We start from the raw sequence: 19,405 nt of genomic DNA on the forward strand, positions 1-19,405 counted from the left end.
AAAAGGTCATTGAAATTCATTACACACTTTTGTAAACGAACTTAAGGTCTGAATCAGCAAAATGTTTTTTTAGTAAAAATTTCACTAAAATATGGAACAGATTTAAGCAAGAACTCCTGCTTAGCTTTTATTTGTTGTTCAATTGTCTTAAACAGTCTTTTAAAATATATTTTGCTGAGTTTGATTGTTTGCGTGCTTGTTTCGAAGACTTACTGTTTGGTTTAAAATGATTTTGATGTATCTTAGACCAACAGTAGTCTGATCGTAAGGCACGGTTCCCAATAGATCACTAAAGTCAAACATCAATGGCTGAGGTCAGTGAGAGGTTTGGTGACTACTTATCATCTTGCATGAAAATCGAGGGTGCACGGTATCAATCTTCATTAATTCATTCTAAAGTAAAGTACATGTGCAAGTTTTCGTGGTAGCAAGGCAGAGGAGCTATTTTCTATGCAGAGGATCAAAATTGGGACGGTATGTCTTTGGATTATCCTTAGGGATGCTTCTCAGACCGTCGCCAATAGCACATTGAATAGCTCTAGTGTGACGTTATTATATACTACTAATCATCTATTTGATGGAACTCTTTTTTGAAATATGAAGCAAAGGTCAATGATCCTATAATTGGAAATAAATCTGAACCACATGCATTGGGAAATTTTATGCATTCCAATTGAAACAGAATTGAAAGTTTTTTTAAAACTATATAATAGACTGCTGAAATGTTGCATTTTAGAGTATCATTAAGTATGGTTATTGGACGCATAAAAATATGTAGCAAAAGAAATTAGAACATGTGCAGATGCTGGCTTATTTCTCAAACCTTAATTGGTTGAGTTAAAATACATTTTTACCATAAAAAATTTTTGGTGCACTTAGTGTAAATTTATTTTTAAGCTGGGTAACATAAAACTGATTAAATACTGCCAAAAGTATATTTTATAATTAACAAAGTCATAATATGCTGAAATGATGATAAATGTAATTACTGCATAACTAATAAGTCATACTAGGGGTACTCCACCCTCTTCTCGCTACCCTCACCAGCCCCCATGATTGCTACAACCATCTTTAACTTTTTGACAATAAATAGATTATTATATTTAGCTGAAACTGAACAATACGAAACAGTTTAATTGTCGAAATACATATTTGGTTTCAAAGAGTTAGTTTGCGATTCTATTAAGATAAAATTTAAACATAAACACTCTGCTTTACTTTTACAACTTCATTTAAAATTTTATCCATTATATCCTATTTTAATTTTTTGATATTTTGGAATTAATTGTATTTTGATCCTATTTTATTTTAAAAATTCTTTTATCCTATTTTAACTTTTAAAAAGATTTTTGAAATTTTTCTGACTGAAAGATTAATTGGCAATATATTGTTAAAAATGATTTTCAAATATTATTTCACAATTTTGTATTTATCATAATGCGTGTCAATGTTCACTCAATACAACTTTACACAAATCTTGTAATAAAAGTAAATATAATTTCATTATTGTTTTATAAGTGCAAAGCAGATGTAATATGTATTTAATGGGGGATGGGATAGCCTGGTTGGCAGGGCATTCGAAAATGTAATAAAAGATATTTATAAATGAATATTACGGCTAAATGCTTTTAAATTATGGCTAGAGTTTTATTTGAAATATGTGAGAAAACTTAATCATATTATGTGATTTTTTTTGCCCAAAAGGAATGAGTAAAAGCAATAGAAAATGGTTTTATATTTCATTGCGTTTTGATGTTTATTAATGTAATTATTTATATGATGTTAATTATTTTGAAAATATAGAAGATTTTCGATAATTGTTTTTTGAAAATGGAAAGGCCACTGAATTTTAAAAGTTTTCAAGAAAAGCTCTGGAAATTTTTGAATGTTATTCCAATAATTCCTAATATCGTTTAAAAAAGTAGAAAACAAGCTTGCAAGACGCCATAGTAGTAAATCGATAACTACTATGTTTTCTGCAAAATATACAAATTTGTTCAGAAAAATTAAGGTAGCTGACTTATTTCAGAGAAGATATTTTCTTAGAAATATTTTTTTTTCTTACTTAAGTTGTTACGTTCCTATCCCTTTGAAATTTTCTATTTTCATAAAGCATATGTTTACTTAAAGCAAAATTAGCAAGCAACTATAAAAAAATCATAATTTAGAGTATAGCATTTACAATTAAATTGCATATCTAAGCGCATAACATCAATCAATTTTTTTAAACAAAATATAAGCTTAATTTTCTGAAAGCATTTTTTTCTATTAACTCATAAACACATCACTAAAAATTAAGCACTCATATTTAAAATAGTATGCTGGTACAATAATCCATTACATTTTTATAAACTGTAGCATCGTATGTTAAATTATTTTTATAAATATGTTGATAAAATTTTATAAATATATTATTATAAAAGAATTTGTGAAGTGTTGATATTATTTTTCTCGATGTAGATACTGTTTATGCCGCAAGTTAATGTAATATGAGTTAGGTAATATACGTTTTGAGAAAGTTGAGATAACATGAGTTTATATGATATGAGCTGCGTTATAAATATGTGTATTTTTATAAAATATGTGTTAGTTACAAAAACAACAATAAATCATTGGATCAAACTATTTTATTTTTAAATTTTGATCAAGTATCAGAAGCTCGGTGACAAACAGGTAAACGTGTCTCAGTTCCTTCGCTAGGCAAGTGCAAAATATCTAGTAGTAGAATTGGTGCGCTAAAGGTGCGTGGGCAAGACCATGATGTCCAATAAAAGTGTTGTAACTGTAGCCAAGAGGTCCACCTGCTCTTACAGTCACAGCAGCAGGAGCAGCGGCGTAGGCTAGTGCTGGTGCAGCTGGCAATGCTGCTGGGATAACAGCTGGAGCGGCGGCATAGGTCAGTGCTGGTGCTGCAGGTACATGAGCTGGAAGAGCTGCAGGAACTGGTGAAGCGTATGCAATGGGTGCAGCTGGGGCAACAACCAATCCAGCCTTGTTGATGGCAGCGTGAGCGGGATCTTTTGGTTCAACTCCTGGTTCATTGGTCTTGATGTCGGCACGGAATCCGGCGGCATCAGCAACGTAGTTGACAATACGTTGTCGACCATCGGCATCAGTTAAACCGTATGAGCCAGCAACGACACCGTTGCTTCCGGATTCTTTGCGGAAAGTAGCACCGGATGGGTGTCCTTCGTTATATCCAAAAGCATAGTTTCCAAGGCCCTGTACAAAACAAAAAAACAACACTCAGTCTTGTCATTCTTTTTAGTTACATTTTAATTATAATTTAGTTTAAAACTGATATAAATATTAACAAAACTAGTTATATGTAAATATCTAGAATTATCTAGAATTCGTGTATGCGATTCTCAAATATTAAATTAATTAAAAAAATTAATTTTAAAAAATTTCAATAGCAAGAATATTTTGAAAAATTGCAATTTTTTAAATAATTATTTTTCAGTTAAAATCAGAAATATGAGTATGAATTTGAATACTATTATCGTATAAATACAGAAGAAAATCGAACGAAAAATATGAATTAAAGGTTTCGAATTAATATTTTATTTTAAGCAAATTGAGCCAATATAAATAAATTTTATTTACTTATTTTTTATTACAAATGAGCATTAAATCCTTTTTTCACGTTTATTCAGCAGAAATGTATCATTTCTGTCTATTAATTTTTAAACTGAGGTAAAGAGAGAACTATTTTGGTTGAATTTGCTTTAATGCAACAACTGAAAACCAAATATATATTTATGTGTACAAATTTCAAAATGAAATTTTAAAGTTAAATATAAATATTTTCAAACATAAACGTAACAATTCGTTTAGTAAACAGAGTAATATTGATTGAAATGTATTATATTTCCTTTAAAAATTATTTTAAATGAAAGTAATTTTAAATATTATAAATATAACTTCAGTATAAACAATTTCCGCTTAAATGTCCCTCAATATACAGATTGTCATATTAAAGTGTTTAGTTTTAAGTATTTATTGCTTGAAATAATTTATATTTTATCTATTATCTTATATTTTATCTTATATTTTTTTAATCTATATATTATATTATAACTTTATCTTGCACTTGTCAAAACAATGCAGCCTATTTCCTATTGAAACAGTGTGTTGAAACAGAAAGAAAAAAATGTGTAGGGTAATGTAAACTTAATTTTAAAGAAATTTAATTAAACAATTTAAAGCAAGTCGAAGTTTTATGTATATTAATTAAAAAAAACACGATTTATTTATAAGAAATGCAAAAAGTATACCATTTTTGTAGAAAAAAAATTAAAAATTAAAAAAAAAAAAAAACTTATTCTAATGAATTTATAAGGAATCAGTTCGCTTTTCTTTTCTCAGACCCTGAAGTAAAATATTGTGTAAAACTCTTTATGCACAAGAAATTATTTTTTGGATATATTTCAGAAAAAAATACAAGAATTTATTTAACTGAACTTTGAAATAGTTTCTTTGAAAAAACTAATTTAATTACAAAAGAAAACTATACTTACATCTTGACTTCTGTATTGTGAGCTAGCTCCAGTTCCGAGGAGTACAGCTGCCTGGGAGACGGCAAGTACTGACAATAAAATAAAGACCTAAACGAAACTTATATTTTAGTTACGCTACATACAACTGCAAAATTGATGTTATTTTTAATAGCATGAAAAAAAAACTGGAACAGCTAGGAGTTTTATCTGCTGTGTACAACGTGCAAAGACACAATAGGTTTTCTAGTATGTTTTAGAAGAAAATATTATTGCTTTATATATATTTGTTTACAAGGAAGAATGTTAAGGTCGTATAGTACTGTTTCAAAAACTATAGTATTCCAACATGCTATTAAAAAATAAAATTGTTGAATTCTTCAGAAACATCATTACAATTATTAAGTGTAACAATTTCTATCATTACTAGTTTCTTAAATCGAAATTTTTAAAGTGTATGGAATATAATATAATTATTGCTATAAAGAAATTAGTGCACGCTACAATTGAAAGAAATGACGAAAGCAATGTAAAATTATTGTATTGTACCCTTTCCGTAATTAGTGAAGCATTTAAAACTAATTAACAGTAGAAAGCAAAGAAAGGACAATAATTATTTTGTACTATTTTCCATTCTGGAAATCCAATTCAAAATTTAAGACGAATCAATTGTGATTATCAAAGTATTTTTATTATTTTCATTTCATTCATTCAAGTATTGTAGCGTCGACATCTTTTTGAACCTCAATTAAAAATTTATTACTCATGCTAGCATTATTTTTTTTAAATATTGAAACTATGTAAGTAAACTAACAGTTTTAGATGCTCAAAATTGAAAAACTTTTAAAAATTTCTTTTTTTTAGAAGCTATGGGAAAATATATTTAAAAAGTTCAAACATTTAAATACAAGCGTATTTATGAAATTTTAACAATAAAATTGACGCTAATTTTTATACAATTCAGCATATTTTGATATTCTTGCAAGCAATTTTGCCTCTTTATTTGGTTCATTATTAAAACATTCAACATTACGCTTTTTATCATAATAGTTTTTTCATGATAGTTTATATAAAAAAACGTACAATAGTTTCATACTTAAATATGAAGTTAAAAGAAAGTAAAATACCGCATTTTTTTAAAATAACAATCATATAATCGATGTTTAGATTAAATATTTGAAATTTTAAAAATATGTTTAATCAATCAGAAACCATTTAATTTGTATAATTAAAAATTAAATTAAATATCTGAGATATTACTTTAAGCACTTTCAAACGCCAAAAGTTTAACCACTTCATATGCGAACTTTAAATGTCAGCAAAAAGTAATAGAATGCTGTTTTCAGTTTCTACTCATAGTTTCAATCATATAAGTGCCAAAAATACATTTAGCAATGAAAATACTATTGCAGTTTTAACGAAACTCACTCAGATTTCTGAAAATTATCTCATATACTAGCTAATTACCAATATCAATCTGATTTTTGTATTCCATTAAACTGATTATGTCTGTGATTTAAAAATTTTAAATTGCTAAATTTTAAAAAGCGTTTTAAAACATGAAGAAAAATATAACAAAAATATTCAGTTTTAAGTTTTGATTTATGAAAGAAAAGTAAAATAATTTTACCTTCATGATGATTTGAGAACTTTATCACTCTTGATAATAGTGATTCGAATAATTTCCATCTCTTTATATACTGACAATCTGGACACTTTCTTCCGTATTTTGATAAATTGGTCAAGGTGCAATAATGTATTCTTTTGCCTGTTAAACCGCTTAATTTATTCAGAAAACATCTTGAATACCCATCCTTTGTTCGAGTTTATATTATTTAAATTGGGCGAATATTTAATCGAAGAATACCAGGTGAAATTCATTGAGAAGGTGTGTCACCCAATCACCTTGATCCAGATATATCTCTTCGCTAAGTGATTTGCATCAATCTTGCAACTAATTGAATTAAAAAAATTTTTTTGTATTTAATTATGCAAAAAGAAAGTTAATTTTTTTTGCGATCAGTAAATGAAAATTTATTTGATTAATATTTAAACAATCACAATTTGTTACTTTTGCAGAAAAATTTTAATGATATTTCCATTTATGAAAATTAAATAGAGGTAGTGGGAATTGTATCCTTCTAATAGTCGAAAGCTTTTTGTTTACGACAATAAATCTTTGATGTGACAAAATACAATAAAGTTAAAGGCAATTTTATTTTTTATTACTGAGTTTAAAGTTATTTACTGTAGTTTAAGATCAAATATAGAAATATTAATATTTGTATAAGATATAGCGCACAAATTTAAATAAAGAAAATAGGGTATCGCGACCACTTCAACTCTTATTTCACATCGTTAAACAAATAACAATTTTTAAAAAGAAGTAAAAATACAATTTTTTTAAAAGAACTCAAATGCATTTATACGCCCTGTGAAAAAGAATTCGAATTGTACGAAAATTATATTCTGCGATTATTTAAAACATGAAAGGTAAAAGAGCATGAGTTGAATGCCTATTCATTTATTTTTACTAGTCAGGCCTAGTATTTAAAATGTTTATGCATTTTATACAGTTTAAAAACGTTATACGTAATAGGTGATTGCAAAAAAATTTTGCTGCAAAGTTCTAAAGAAATTAGAACATATCATCAGGATTAAAATTACATTGGAACCCATAACCCGAAATTTCGTCATACGCTAATAGAGGTGCTTCCCCTATTATGATCTGCTTTTTCCTGTGCTTCTCAACAGGTTATAAAAAGGAAAGCGCCCCTATCCGTGTATGATGATATTTCCGGACTTGAGCTTCAATCTGATTTTAATTCTGATATTATGTCATAGCTCTCTTATACGTTTTTCGCGACATAGCTCGACCCCAGTTATATATAATATTTTTAAACTTGTACAATTCGACAAAAATAAACTCAAAAATGTCATTTAAATGTCAAAACTATTTTTAGACTTTAAATCCCCAAACCTGAGAGAAGCATGGTCAAGCATTTGTATAAATGCAACAAAAAATTCGTTTCCTTGTGTATTTTTTGAACTAAATTTTACACATATTATAAAGGGTTATATTTTACTTCTTTGTATAAATAAGTTTTTAATTTGTGCAATTTTTTTTGTTTCAAATAAATATGATTTTGGTTTCGATAGTAAATAATGCAACATATCTTTATGATATCACGGATTGAGTAATGTCTTACTGTAATACTTCATTGATTGCGACACGACCGATTGGGATGCCGTACCACAAAATTCGCACCGTTATAATTTTATTTTTCTAAAACTACGGTAAAATAATCGACAGTAGTTTGTCCCTCTAATTAACCATTATGGTTACGGCAAGGAACATTTTTTTACCTTTACGGTTTTAAAACCGCTTAAAACTAGTATGGTTTCAAAACTGTAAAAGAAATATTTAACTGCACATTGGAGCTAGGCTTTTCGCTAGGTAATGCGCTTTGGAGTTAAATAGTGGTTGAGTTGTGTTTTATCAAATGAACCGCGGAAAGTGGTTTAGTTAGCTTATCCGGTTGTGTCACCTATCGTAAAAGAAATACTAGACTTTTTTTGCGTTAAACAACTTTATGGGGCTGCCATCGTTCCTCGAAAGCGAGTAAGGTATTTTAGACTCACAAACTAGGGATTGCAGGACACTGAAAACTTTTCATGTGTAGATGGGAATGGAGGAAATATTGTGATGCCAATGTGGGGAGTCGAACCACCATTCAGTAGATCATAAGACAGGCAGATTAGCCCTCTCGGATATAATTTGTACCTAGCTGAAAGGAACTAAGAGGCTTCATCAGGATAGGTAAGTTCTGTTCTAAAATTCCGTTTGTGTAACTGCATTGCTTTATTAAATTGCATATATCTTCTGTTGTGTTTAATTTAGGCTTATAAGCCCTTGTCAGGTAGAAGGAGGATTGAAAAATTCAGAGAAGGACATCAAGCAGAATACATCCAGAGCTACGTCGAGATTCGAACCCACTACCTCCGCGCTTCTTACAGCGCTTGGCGGGCGATAACGCTCGGCCCGTATTAGGTGAAAGCAGTCAATAAGCGGTTTTTCTCACAGTTTGAGTACTATGTAATTTATGGTCATTTGTCTGTTTTGTTTGAATATGGTTAAATAACAATTAAATAAATTGATATTGACCATTTTTATCAGGAAATTTTTAATAGTGCACTTCATTCATTCATGAAAGCATAAGAAGTATATTGTGATGCGGTTCATATACTTAGGTAGAAAATATAGTTAGTGTGCCTCATATATTTGATAGTAATGCATGAAAAGTCTTAATAATACTTCTGAATAAAAGTAATAAAATAAGAACATCAATCCAGTAATATTCTGAAAAAGAGTTTTTTACATAGACTAATTAAGGTTTTTTAAATATTGTCTCTCTATATTCCACCACCGCCGCATTGAGTTTTGAACTTGGTGATACATTTTGTTTTTCTACACAAAATCTATACGACTTGAAAGCATGGAATATCGAATGTGTATTAAAAAATACGCCAGGAGTTACTATACAAGCTTTAAAAAAATCATTTTGTCGCTCGCACAATTGACATCAAACTGCTTGATTTCATGATGCAAATTTGAATTTATAGTAATAGTTTGAACTACAACACTTTAATATTGACTTTGTTTCAAAAGCATTAACAGGTATAAGTTTTTTTTTCAATGAACACATAATTTTTCTATTTATGTTCTCTTACCGTTATTCTGTTGAAGCTTAAGGTTATTTCATATCTCGTACTGAAAAAATTATAAAAGTTCTAAATTGTTATGCATTTTTTATAAGTATGAATAAAGCTAATTTCATCTTTTTACATTTGGTATGAAGACGTATTAAGTTTTATTTTCACATAATGTTTTGCTTTTCTTTTAAAAAAAATATTAATTAGCTTGCATGTGTTACATGCGGAGACAACCACTGGTATCACCCATACAAATAGCAACACTTCCATCAGATTTTATTATACATTTATTAAAACGTATTGATATTTTGATAAAAGTTTTAAATCTAACGGATCTTGAACTTTAGATTATGGAAAATAAATTTGGACTTACCTAAAAAAATTTACAAATCATCATTTTCTAATTTATTTCTCTAAAGCTGTAAGTTTTATAAATTTAACTGGCGTTTTACTTTACAGTACTTCTAGTAAATATTTCCTATTTAAAACATTAGATTTTTTTACGTAGCATTATCTTATTAAGTTAAACTTTTAATTACATTTTCAGGTAGGTATGGAGGTAGGTACTTTATTTACGTCACACTAGATAATTCACAATGGGCATTTGGCGATTGTCTTGGAAACATCCCTGAGGATGATCCAAAGACATGTCATCGCCATTTTGTTCCTCTGTAGAGGGGATGACTCCCCTGCTTTGGTAGCTCTACTACCTGCGCGCGAAGTCGAACACTTTACGGTAGAACAGTTTAACGAGGACCGATACCGCGCACCCTAGATCCCTTCTCAGACAGATCAAAGTGGTCACCCACTCGCTTACTGACCGCAGCCAGTGATGTTTGACTTCGGTGTTCTACTGGGAACTGTGACTTTACGATCAGTCCACTGCGAGACAATTATATTTACAAGAGTTGTGAAAAATTGGAGGAAAAAAATTATTGTCAGTAAGTAAAGTGTAAGAATAGTAAACTATATATCTGGGAAGTGAAATTATCCAAATTAAAATACATAATTGTTGCACTCCTTGAGCTAAAATTTAAGCATTTTTCTTAGCAGATGAGTTTGCCATAAGCAAAAATGTCTTGAACTGTTTCTCATGATTGCCCTTCTAGAGTATATGAAGTTACTGTTAGAGTATATGACGTTTAAAGTTATGTACGTTACCATACTTTATGAAATTCTAAAATATTTACAATAAGTTATATCTAAAATATTTACAATAAGAATAAATTTGTCAAACTTTGCTGTTTTGTTAAATCGAGATAGAAGAACATGAGTATTTTCTTTAACCCTATGTTCATACTCAATTTACCAATAATTTCATTGAGTAAAACGAAGTAATATATATATATATATATATCGATTTTTAGAAACTTGTTCTTTTTTTAAAGTTTCTTCCATTCATTTCATTTCAAAAATGTGTACTTCTATAAAAAAAAATTTCTCATTTCGACTTTTTAATTTATTTTTTAGAAATATCGATAAATTATCCTTATTATTTATTAAAAAATTAGTTACTTTTTCTATAAATTACTGATGTTTAGCTTATATTGTGTCCTTGTCTTCCAAAACTAATTTTTTTGTTTTGCTTTTGAGCGTAAATGTTATCTAGTTCGTAATAGATTGCAAGTGTTTGACTTTAGGTATATCGTTCAATCAAATTAATTAGTAATATAGATAAAAAAACACCCTATAAAATGTTTTTAAGCCTGAAATATATTTGAAGCGAAAGTGAATGGAACAAAACTATTTTTTTGGATTTATAAAGAAACCTTAGGTTTAATAACAAGTTTTTGGAGAAATTATCTATACTTTTTGCGCATGTGATAGTGGAATTATTCAGTATGTACAGTCGTCCCCACTTATTTGCCTTTCGGATAATCGAACAACCCGCTTATACGAATAAAATTTAAAAGAACCAAACAATTTTATATGAAAATATTGTTAAATTTCCTCGTTTAAATGTATATTTATTGTTTCCAGTTCTTGCTTAATTGCATAAAGAAGAGATACTGAAATGAAAAAATCCGTTCATTTTCAAGAAATGTTTCACCAGCTAGCATGAAACTTTCAGTTAAGAACATAAGAATAGAATGGATGGTAACTTCAATAGGAACTTCCAGTTCATTTGTTGCTCTGAACAGGTGTTAGGAGTGTAGTTTAAAAATTAATCAAATCTTGTAGGCAGTTATACATTGGAGTGAATGAAGGGAAATGTATCCCTCTTTGACTTATTTCACCCACGCATCACTTAAAATATAAAAAGTACCAAGTGATTTGCTTCGCAGTGAAGACTTGTGGTCCTCTCCTGGTGTGCTATTAATTTTGATAAGAAAAATTTCAAAAACCTAACACATTACAATGTTTCTTTATCTAAAGTAGAATAATTATTTCTTAATTTGATATAATCGAAAAAGAAAAAAAAATAGCAGTTTTGGAAGAAATAAATTTCAAAAACTTGTTATGGAAAAAAACAGCACATATCAGCCCCATTAGCTTGAGCTTTTCATATTATCTCTGATTAACTTTTTTTATTTTCGCAGAAGCGCATTGTTCCTTATGAATTCTCTTCACGTACATTCTGAAGTTTCATTAGAAAGAAGCTAGTTCGAAGAATATCTGTTTTCAGCTAGTTCAGTTAGGCAAACTAATTTTTTTTATTTTTTTATTATTTTTTATTTTTTTTTACTAATTTAAAATTTCGTATTTAGTTTAATTAGATTTATTAAGTTTGTTGTTGTTGCTAATTCCCATCTGGTCTGACGGGGTCAGACCAGATCAATGAATCCGTTGATATTGAGAAAATCCGAAACCAGAATGGGAGAGGAATAAATATCGTTCCAGTCCAGCCCTGAACAGATCAAGATATTATATTAAGTTTAATAAAATGAAGAGACCTATAATTCTTAAAAAATAATTTGTTTATTCAAAAGCTCTATATTTGGACATCAATGTATTTGTAAATAACTTCATTGTTCTTCAATGACTTCAATAAAGATATTTATAGTTTTAAATCAACTACAACAGATGAAGACCATGATGAAGACCGTGGTGACCCACAACAGTGCTGTAACTGTAACCTCCGAGAGCATTGCCGGCAGAGACATGTACAGCGGAGTGTGGAGCTGCAGCATAAGTCAGAAGTGGTGCAGCATAATGAGGTGCATGGATAGCTGCAGGAATGGGTGCATGGATGGCAGCTGGAAGTGGAGCAGCGTAAGCAATTGGTGCAGCAGGAGCAACTACCAATGTGGCCTTGTTGATGGCAGTGTTAGCGGGATCTTTTGGTTCAACTCCTGGTTCATTGGTCTTGATGTCAGCACGGAATCCGGCGGCATCAGCAACGTAGTTGACAACTCGTTGGCGACCATCAGCATCAGCCAATCCGTATGAGCCTGCTACAACACCATGGCTGCCGGTTTCTTTTCGGAAAGTAGCACCTGATGGATGAGCCTCATTGTAACCAAAAGCATAGTTTCCATGGTTCTAAAGGAAAAATTCGCAAGAATTAATAAGTTCTAATTATAAGATGATTCTTGTTAAATAATCAATAAAAAAAATACTATTTCTTTGTAGGACGACTTTTATTAAGAAAACTATATATTTATTAATGCAATGTATAAATATTAAGCAATTTGTTCTCATAAGACTATTGTTTCATTAGTTAATATATATCATATTTGTTATTTGCCACATTCTTGTTTACAAGAAATATATTAATATTTCATTTAAAATTTAAAAGTACGTTTAGTAAAGCATATACAACTATAAATGCAGTTCATTGATAATAATAAAAATTCTGAATGAGAAATATGCATTTATTTAATTTCGATAAAATTATTTTTGTTTTAACTCACGCATTAAGAAGGATATTTGATTTTTCTTTCAAGCTTTCAAAATAATATAATTTTTTTAAAAATTTTCTTTTTCTTTTACTTTTTGAACATTAATCTTTTAAAAATAGATATGGTAGCACAGTTTTAAAAAACTAGCTTTCAATAGGCTAGTAAAGGCAAACTAAGACAAAAAGAGTTAAAAATACAACGAACCTGAAAAAAAAAGTTAAAATAGAAACTATATGCCTTGAACACTCACATTACCATTTCTATACAAAATTAGTTTTTTAATTTTTTTTTAAACCAATGCTTTTCAAATAACTAAACCACTCTAAATGGTTGCTTAAATATTTAAAGCAATAATAAAAAGATTAAATCAGACAATTAATCATTTAACTGTGTTAGAATAAAATTGGCATTTTACGTCACGAAATAGGTCCTTTTGATACAGGGTATTTAGGTCAAATGAAATGTAAAAATGAATCGTTGAATTATTATCATGCCAAGTGTCTTATTCGTAAAAGATTATATTACATAATATATTTAACAAAATATTGATTAACTGAATTCAAATTTTCAACCTCAAAATTATATGTATTTATTAGCTTAAAATATTTGAATATCAAACGAAAGTTAGAAATAAATGTTACAATACTTAATAGGCTAAAGTGCTCAGGTGAAAAAAAGTTATTCGTAAGCTATCTGTATGAACAAATTAAAAACAAAAGTTCTACTTACATCTTGGCTTCTGTATTGGGTGCTGGCACCAGTACCAATAAGAACAGCTGCTTGAGAAGCGGCAAAAAGAGCGAACAAAATAAGGACCTGTAACATAATTTTAAGTAAACATTGATAGAATTGAAATACTCAAAAGAAATAATTTAAATTTAAAGAAATTTAGAACCTTAAATATCACATTATATGAAAAGTAATAAGAGTTAGTTGACAAAAAAGTAATCCCTTTTTAATTGCATTGTTTTTAAACTACATTTTTTATTTTAGAGGTTTTCTACCACCGAAACTTAAAAGAAAATTGTAAATTGTTTTTGTACTTATTAGATACTTCTTTAAATACTGCTCTTAGTGCAATTGCCTTTGTATCTATCATTTTAAACATTTACTAACCTTAGCAATCCAAGTATAACATTTATGTCATTAATCTGTCATGCCTTTTAAAAAATAACTTCCTACAATTATTGCTTAGTATACATACAATTAAGAAGTAATAGAAAAATCGGTCAAATGCTTTTCTAACAGTTTTATTTCACTAGTAAAAGTTTATGCAACACATTTAAGTGCATGAAATAATAATAATCGAAGTTATTGGAATACATTAGTTTGCAGATAAAATTAATATACCGTATCAATTATAGATATAGAAAACATTAAATATAAATCAAAATAATAACTTTAATTTATTTTCGATAAACTTAGTAGATTAAAATTAAATATCTGTAAAACTCATAGAGTGCATTAATTATAGATACGGATAGATATAATTTATTTCAGATTTACATTAGTATTAAATATAAAAACAATTTCCACAACGCAAAATTCTTATTTTTCAGTTTTTAATTGACTTTTGAAAGCATACTTAATATAACTAGTGTACTGAAAAAGTTAAAAAAAGCCATAAAATTATCAGTGAACCTCTTATTAGTATAAAACAAAATACATTATTATTTTTATATACTAACGATATAAATTATTAAAAATCTAGTTAAAGTTAAGTTGCAAAATCCAAAGATAATATCGTACCTTCATGTTGTTGATTGCTGGACTTGCTTGTAAATCCGAGTGTTCTGATTCAGATTATTCACCTCTTTATATACCGCATTACAGAGCAATTAGTGAATAGTAAAAAAAAAATGTTCAAGGTGTCAAAATGTTTCTTTTGTACGTAGATGTAATCGATAACGTAATTCGAAAAATGTAAAACATTGTCGTTTTTATGATTTATTCAAAATAGGCATCGGTCGGTTGATGCCTTGTTAAAGGCGTGTCTGATTTTAACCTTGATCCCATTTTTTTACCTTCCGGGTGGGGAATCTTTAATTGATTATTAAAGTTGCTTTTCATTTTTACCAGTTTCTTTAAATCCCTTTAAAGGATAAATCGAAAGTGTTTGCGTATGTTTAAATTAAATTTGACATATGTCAATAAATATAAGTGTTTATTCTATTGTTACAAAATTTTTATAGGATCGAAGCAGAACTTATGTAAATCAAGTTAACACGCTTATCTTATGCGAAATGTAATATGTAAATTTGCACATTTGCACCTTCATTAGTTTATTGATATACTAATTCCTGAACACAGCTATAATAGTGTGCAAATAAGAGACAGACATTAATTTTTCATATACTTCGGTTTTTAAATTTAAGTTTATGGATACAGTTAGAGTCTAAGTTATGTACGAAAAATAATCCTACTTTTTATTTAGAAAATATTCAATTCTAATGTAATTTCTTAATATTTACGTTCTTATCAGTCATAACATGGTATCAATATTTCTTAATACGTTATGTATTTTAAACGTTTAAGTTTAAATAATCGCAAATTATCTAACTTTTTCAATATAATCTATCTTAATGTTTCATAGATGATAATAATGAAAGTGTAATGTATTCATAAATGTTTTTGATTTAGAATTTTACAACCGGTGTTGAACAGATGATCCAATTCTGCGTTTACTCTCAATGTTCAACTCCGTTGCTTTGTATTTTTGAACCTAACCCAGAAGACAGGGGAATACCTGGTTCAAGTCTTAGGAAAAACTAGCCTTCATGGAGAACGTTTTGGTGGAACTTACCCGCATTTATGTTACATGGAAAGGAAAACCGCCTATGGTTAGCCGGTAAAAGCAAAGGTACTCAGGATCCGTCTACCACTGGGGAAATTTTTCGTCTGTAGTGGTTGGTGCGAGCCGGGTTAGAATTCATATCGAACAGTAATCGCTGATCATAAATGTTTGCTTCAAATTGAAATTGAGGACCACTTCCTGCTGGATATCACTCTGAAAACTTCAGTTGGCTTCCTGAACAATACTCGCTTCACTCTTTAATCATATACTAAAATAAAATAAATTAGTTCTCTTGTTGTAGCTATATACTCTTACATAGACCGAAACTGTTTGACATTTCAATATTACTCGGACACTAAACGTGTACGTCCTAACGTATTTAAAGCGGAACAGTCACAATAGTTTATATATCTATATTTTCTCCTTATATAAAAAATCATACTAAACATATAGCGTTAAAAGTGTGTAATGCTCTTCATATTTTTTAATAAATATAACTGAATATCTATTAAAAAAGTTTATTTCGATTGAAATAACATACTGCTTATGTTTCCTACGTACAACCAACACATTGTAAATATTAAAGATTGAAATTTTGAAAAATAAGTCAGACATGAAAAAACACTTTTATATTTGTTTATGAATAATTGAATGATAAATGACAATTAGAAACTGGTGCTCCTGACTGGTCCCTGTCATTAAAGCTCAAATACTTTTTTTATTCCTTTAAATTGCGTACTTTACCTGTATTTACGAATTATTATGTTTTAGGTATTGTTTATTGTTAGCGAATATTAGAATATAAAACTAGAAAAGCATTCGTACTTTTGCAAAACTTTTAGACGTGAAATAAAACAAATTTAAACATCATTTGTCTTATCAAATCAATATCAAATGTCATTAAAGAGTTAAAATTTTTATTATTTAAAAAACTAGAATAAAAATCTTTAGGTATATCTTTAAAAGAAAGAAAAATTAATAACAATGTTGATTGGCACTTAAAGTTTATTTGTTCTTATCGATAACTTACAAATAAATTATGAGTTTCCTCCAGATTAAACGTGCTATTCCTGATTTATTCCTATCTTTATGTTTATCTTATAAGTCTGGAAGAGTTTATGTAAACAAGCTTTTAAACAATGATATATAAGTTTATACATTCAAATGTATCTTATGCAAAATATATTAATTAATGAGATGTATCTTATTGAGTAATATGAAAATTATTTTAATAAATGTTCTTATATTTTTTCAAAAATTATTTTAATGAATGCTTTTATATTGTTCCGAAAATTATTTTAATAAATGCTTTTATATTTTTTCAAAAATTATTTTAATAAATGCTTTTATATTTCTTCTATCTAATTTTTTTTAAAGAATTACGATTTAACAAAAACTTGTAGACAATTTCAATTGTAGTTCATAAAAACTATTCAATATTTTCTTGTCCTTTATAGTGCGTAATTTTTAATTAATTAATCAATTTCTGCTCCAGAATATTAGACTAATAATTTTCTAGAGGAATCTCTATTTTGGGATATTTTTTTTAACAAATCTTACTAGAAAGATTGTTATCAATAAATTTTTATAATAGAAAAAGTTAAGATTTGAAAATTATTTACTTTTTTATAATAATAAACAAAAAATTTTAAAAAAAGGTATATTTATTTTTAAAAACAATAAATACTACTTTAAAGTTTTACAATCTTCAGGATCGAAATATTTTGTTAATTACTTATAATTTACTTATTATTATTATTTTATAAATATTAATGAGCTAACTTATTTTGTCCTCTTTAAATATTATAAGCGTCGATTATATGTGAATGATTGCAGTGTTTAATGTTTAGATTTTTTCCACTTGGAATTTTAATGTATATCGTACGATTCTGAATGAATTATTTAGAACCTATTTTGAAATAAAACTTTTATGAATGTGCCAATAAAATTATAATTTCATTGTCTCTTTTTTGTGTCATGAACATATTTATATTTGTCTCGTATTCGTTTCCTTCTTAAAATGTATCATTTCTTATTTTCATCAAACAGTCCTACATGTTCATTTTGAGTTGTAACGTGATGAATAACATTGATTTATACGAATAAAAAGCTAAAAATTTATCACTTAAAAATATTTAGGGGCTATTAAATTAGCTAAAGCAAAAATATTTTACGTCGCTCAAAAGTTTGAACTATTTATTATAATTTTCTCCTAATACAAATTCTGAATACCGTGCTATCTTATGGTTCGTTAACACTTCCGAGGGTGACGTCACAAACCTACTGAGAGGCCTTGACCCTCGGTGGCTATGATTTAATACACCCAAACTGGTGGCTCAAATATGGTAACTAGTGGTACCCGTTAACAACCGATGGAAACTAGTGGTAAATATCTATCTGACACAATATAAGCTTCTGAGGAATTCCTGAAAGCTTAACTGATCTTAAATTAATGGTATTTAATATCCCTTATTCTAATATCAATGTGGTGGTAATATTTTATCATGATAGTGATTTTTTTTTAATTTCAGATATTTTATTGAGGTTTGTCTGATGCAGATGAAAAGAGATGTAAAATTGTTTTTGTATGTATTTGTATGTAGACATCAGACAACTTGATTTTATTCTCATTCGATTTAGCGTAATGATTCTATACATTGGTAACGATACCTCACTTGCCTAGGCAGCAAAGTTAGATAGGTAAGTAAAAAACTGTACTTTTTATTCATAAAACACAAATAACTTTTAATATTCGCTCAAAATAGTCACTCGAAAATCGCAGAAAATACTATATAAGGTCATTTAAGTCTATTTGCCTTTTATCCCCTTATCCTTTTAGATATGAAAAATAAAATTCCTTGATATCTTAAAATCATTTTCATATTATGACTATTGTGCAAGGGAAGTGTGTGGAATTTTTTATTGCAGCTGAATAAAGATTATAAAATGCACAAAATTAAACGAATGTCAATCAATATTCTACAACGTCTGTGATTTCCTTTTCTTAACTTTACGAACAGCGTTGAGAAACTATGAGATAGTGGCGTTAAATGAAATATATATAAATATATATATAGATTAACCAAACCAAAGATTACCCCATTACGAGCAACCGTTCCGGCAAATAAGCAACCCTATCGGCAACTCCGAACTGCGAAATTGCCTTTAGAATTGAAGATAGAGTGGAATTTAGACTTACGATAGCTCATATTTTTTTCTCGTGCGAATTCCTATCAAGGTTCTCGTTAGTGAGACCATTAAACACTTTTTATCCAGAGTCAGATTGGCTGAGAATTGACTTAAATGGCTTCTAGTTACTGGAGGAACTCAACTCCTGAACAGGGGTCCGCTGTATCCAGTTGGCGTGTTTACAACAGCATTTGTTAGAAGGTGATTGGCGATAAAGATTGTTCTGGAACAAGGATTTACTGTATCCAGCTGCCGTGTTAGCAACAGCATTTGTTAGGAGATTATTGTCGATAAAGATTGTTCTGCTACAGGGATTCACTGTATCCAGCTGACATGTTTACAGCAGCATTTGTTAGATGTCCTCAGTGGTA

The 19,405-nt window shown here is 28.6% G+C and overlaps 2 protein-coding genes across 3 annotated transcripts; both read right to left on the bottom strand.

Annotated features, from left to right (window-relative positions):
- Positions 1-2,612: 2,612 nt before the first annotated feature.
- On the bottom strand, positions 2,613-6,261 carry LOC107453828 (uncharacterized). Its single transcript, XM_016070794.4, has 3 exons — positions 6,127-6,261; positions 4,521-4,607; positions 2,613-3,222 (listed from the first exon to the last, which is right to left on the bottom strand). Exons 1-3 carry the CDS (start codon positions 6,130-6,132, stop codon positions 2,716-2,718), a joined length of 600 nt encoding a protein of 199 aa, XP_015926280.3. The 5' UTR covers positions 6,133-6,261; the 3' UTR covers positions 2,613-2,715.
- Positions 6,262-12,109: 5,848 nt separating this feature from the next.
- On the bottom strand, positions 12,110-14,943 carry LOC147816410 (cuticle protein 14-like). Of its 2 annotated transcripts, XM_087162533.1 has the most exons (3): positions 14,801-14,943; positions 13,781-13,867; positions 12,110-12,692 (listed from the first exon to the last, which is right to left on the bottom strand). In XM_087162533.1, exons 1-3 carry the CDS (start codon positions 14,804-14,806, stop codon positions 12,225-12,227), a joined length of 561 nt encoding a protein of 186 aa, XP_087018659.1. In that variant the 5' UTR covers positions 14,807-14,943; the 3' UTR covers positions 12,110-12,224. The 2 variants fall into 2 exon arrangements, with proteins under 2 accessions (XP_087018659.1, XP_087018657.1); XM_087162531.1 differs by lacking the exon at positions 14,801-14,943 and having other exon boundaries at positions 13,781-13,876.
- Between the last annotated feature and the right edge of the window lie 4,462 nt (positions 14,944-19,405).

The sequence above is a fragment of the Parasteatoda tepidariorum genome, chromosome 1 (genome assembly GCF_982258835.1).
Source record: "Parasteatoda tepidariorum strain Cologne lab strain chromosome 1, Ptep-v5.0, whole genome shotgun sequence".
NCBI classification, from domain to species: domain Eukaryota; kingdom Metazoa; phylum Arthropoda; class Arachnida; order Araneae; family Theridiidae; genus Parasteatoda; species Parasteatoda tepidariorum.

What these genes read in the sequence shown, in the direction of transcription:
- LOC107453828 (XM_016070794.4), bottom strand. An exon ending in CACAATACAGAAGTCAAGAT is followed by an intron (nt 3,223 to 4,520) that starts GTAAGTATAGTT and finishes TGTTTTGTACAG; the next exon opens with GGCCTTGGAAACTATGCTTT.
- LOC147816410 (XM_087162531.1), bottom strand. Translation starts at nt 13,876, where the DNA reads ATGTTACAGGTCCTTATTTTGTTCGCTCTTTTTGCCGCTTCTCAAGCA. An exon ending in CCCAATACAGAAGCCAAGAT is followed by an intron (nt 12,693 to 13,780) that starts GTAAGTAGAACT and finishes TTTTTCCTTTAG; the next exon opens with AACCATGGAAACTATGCTTT.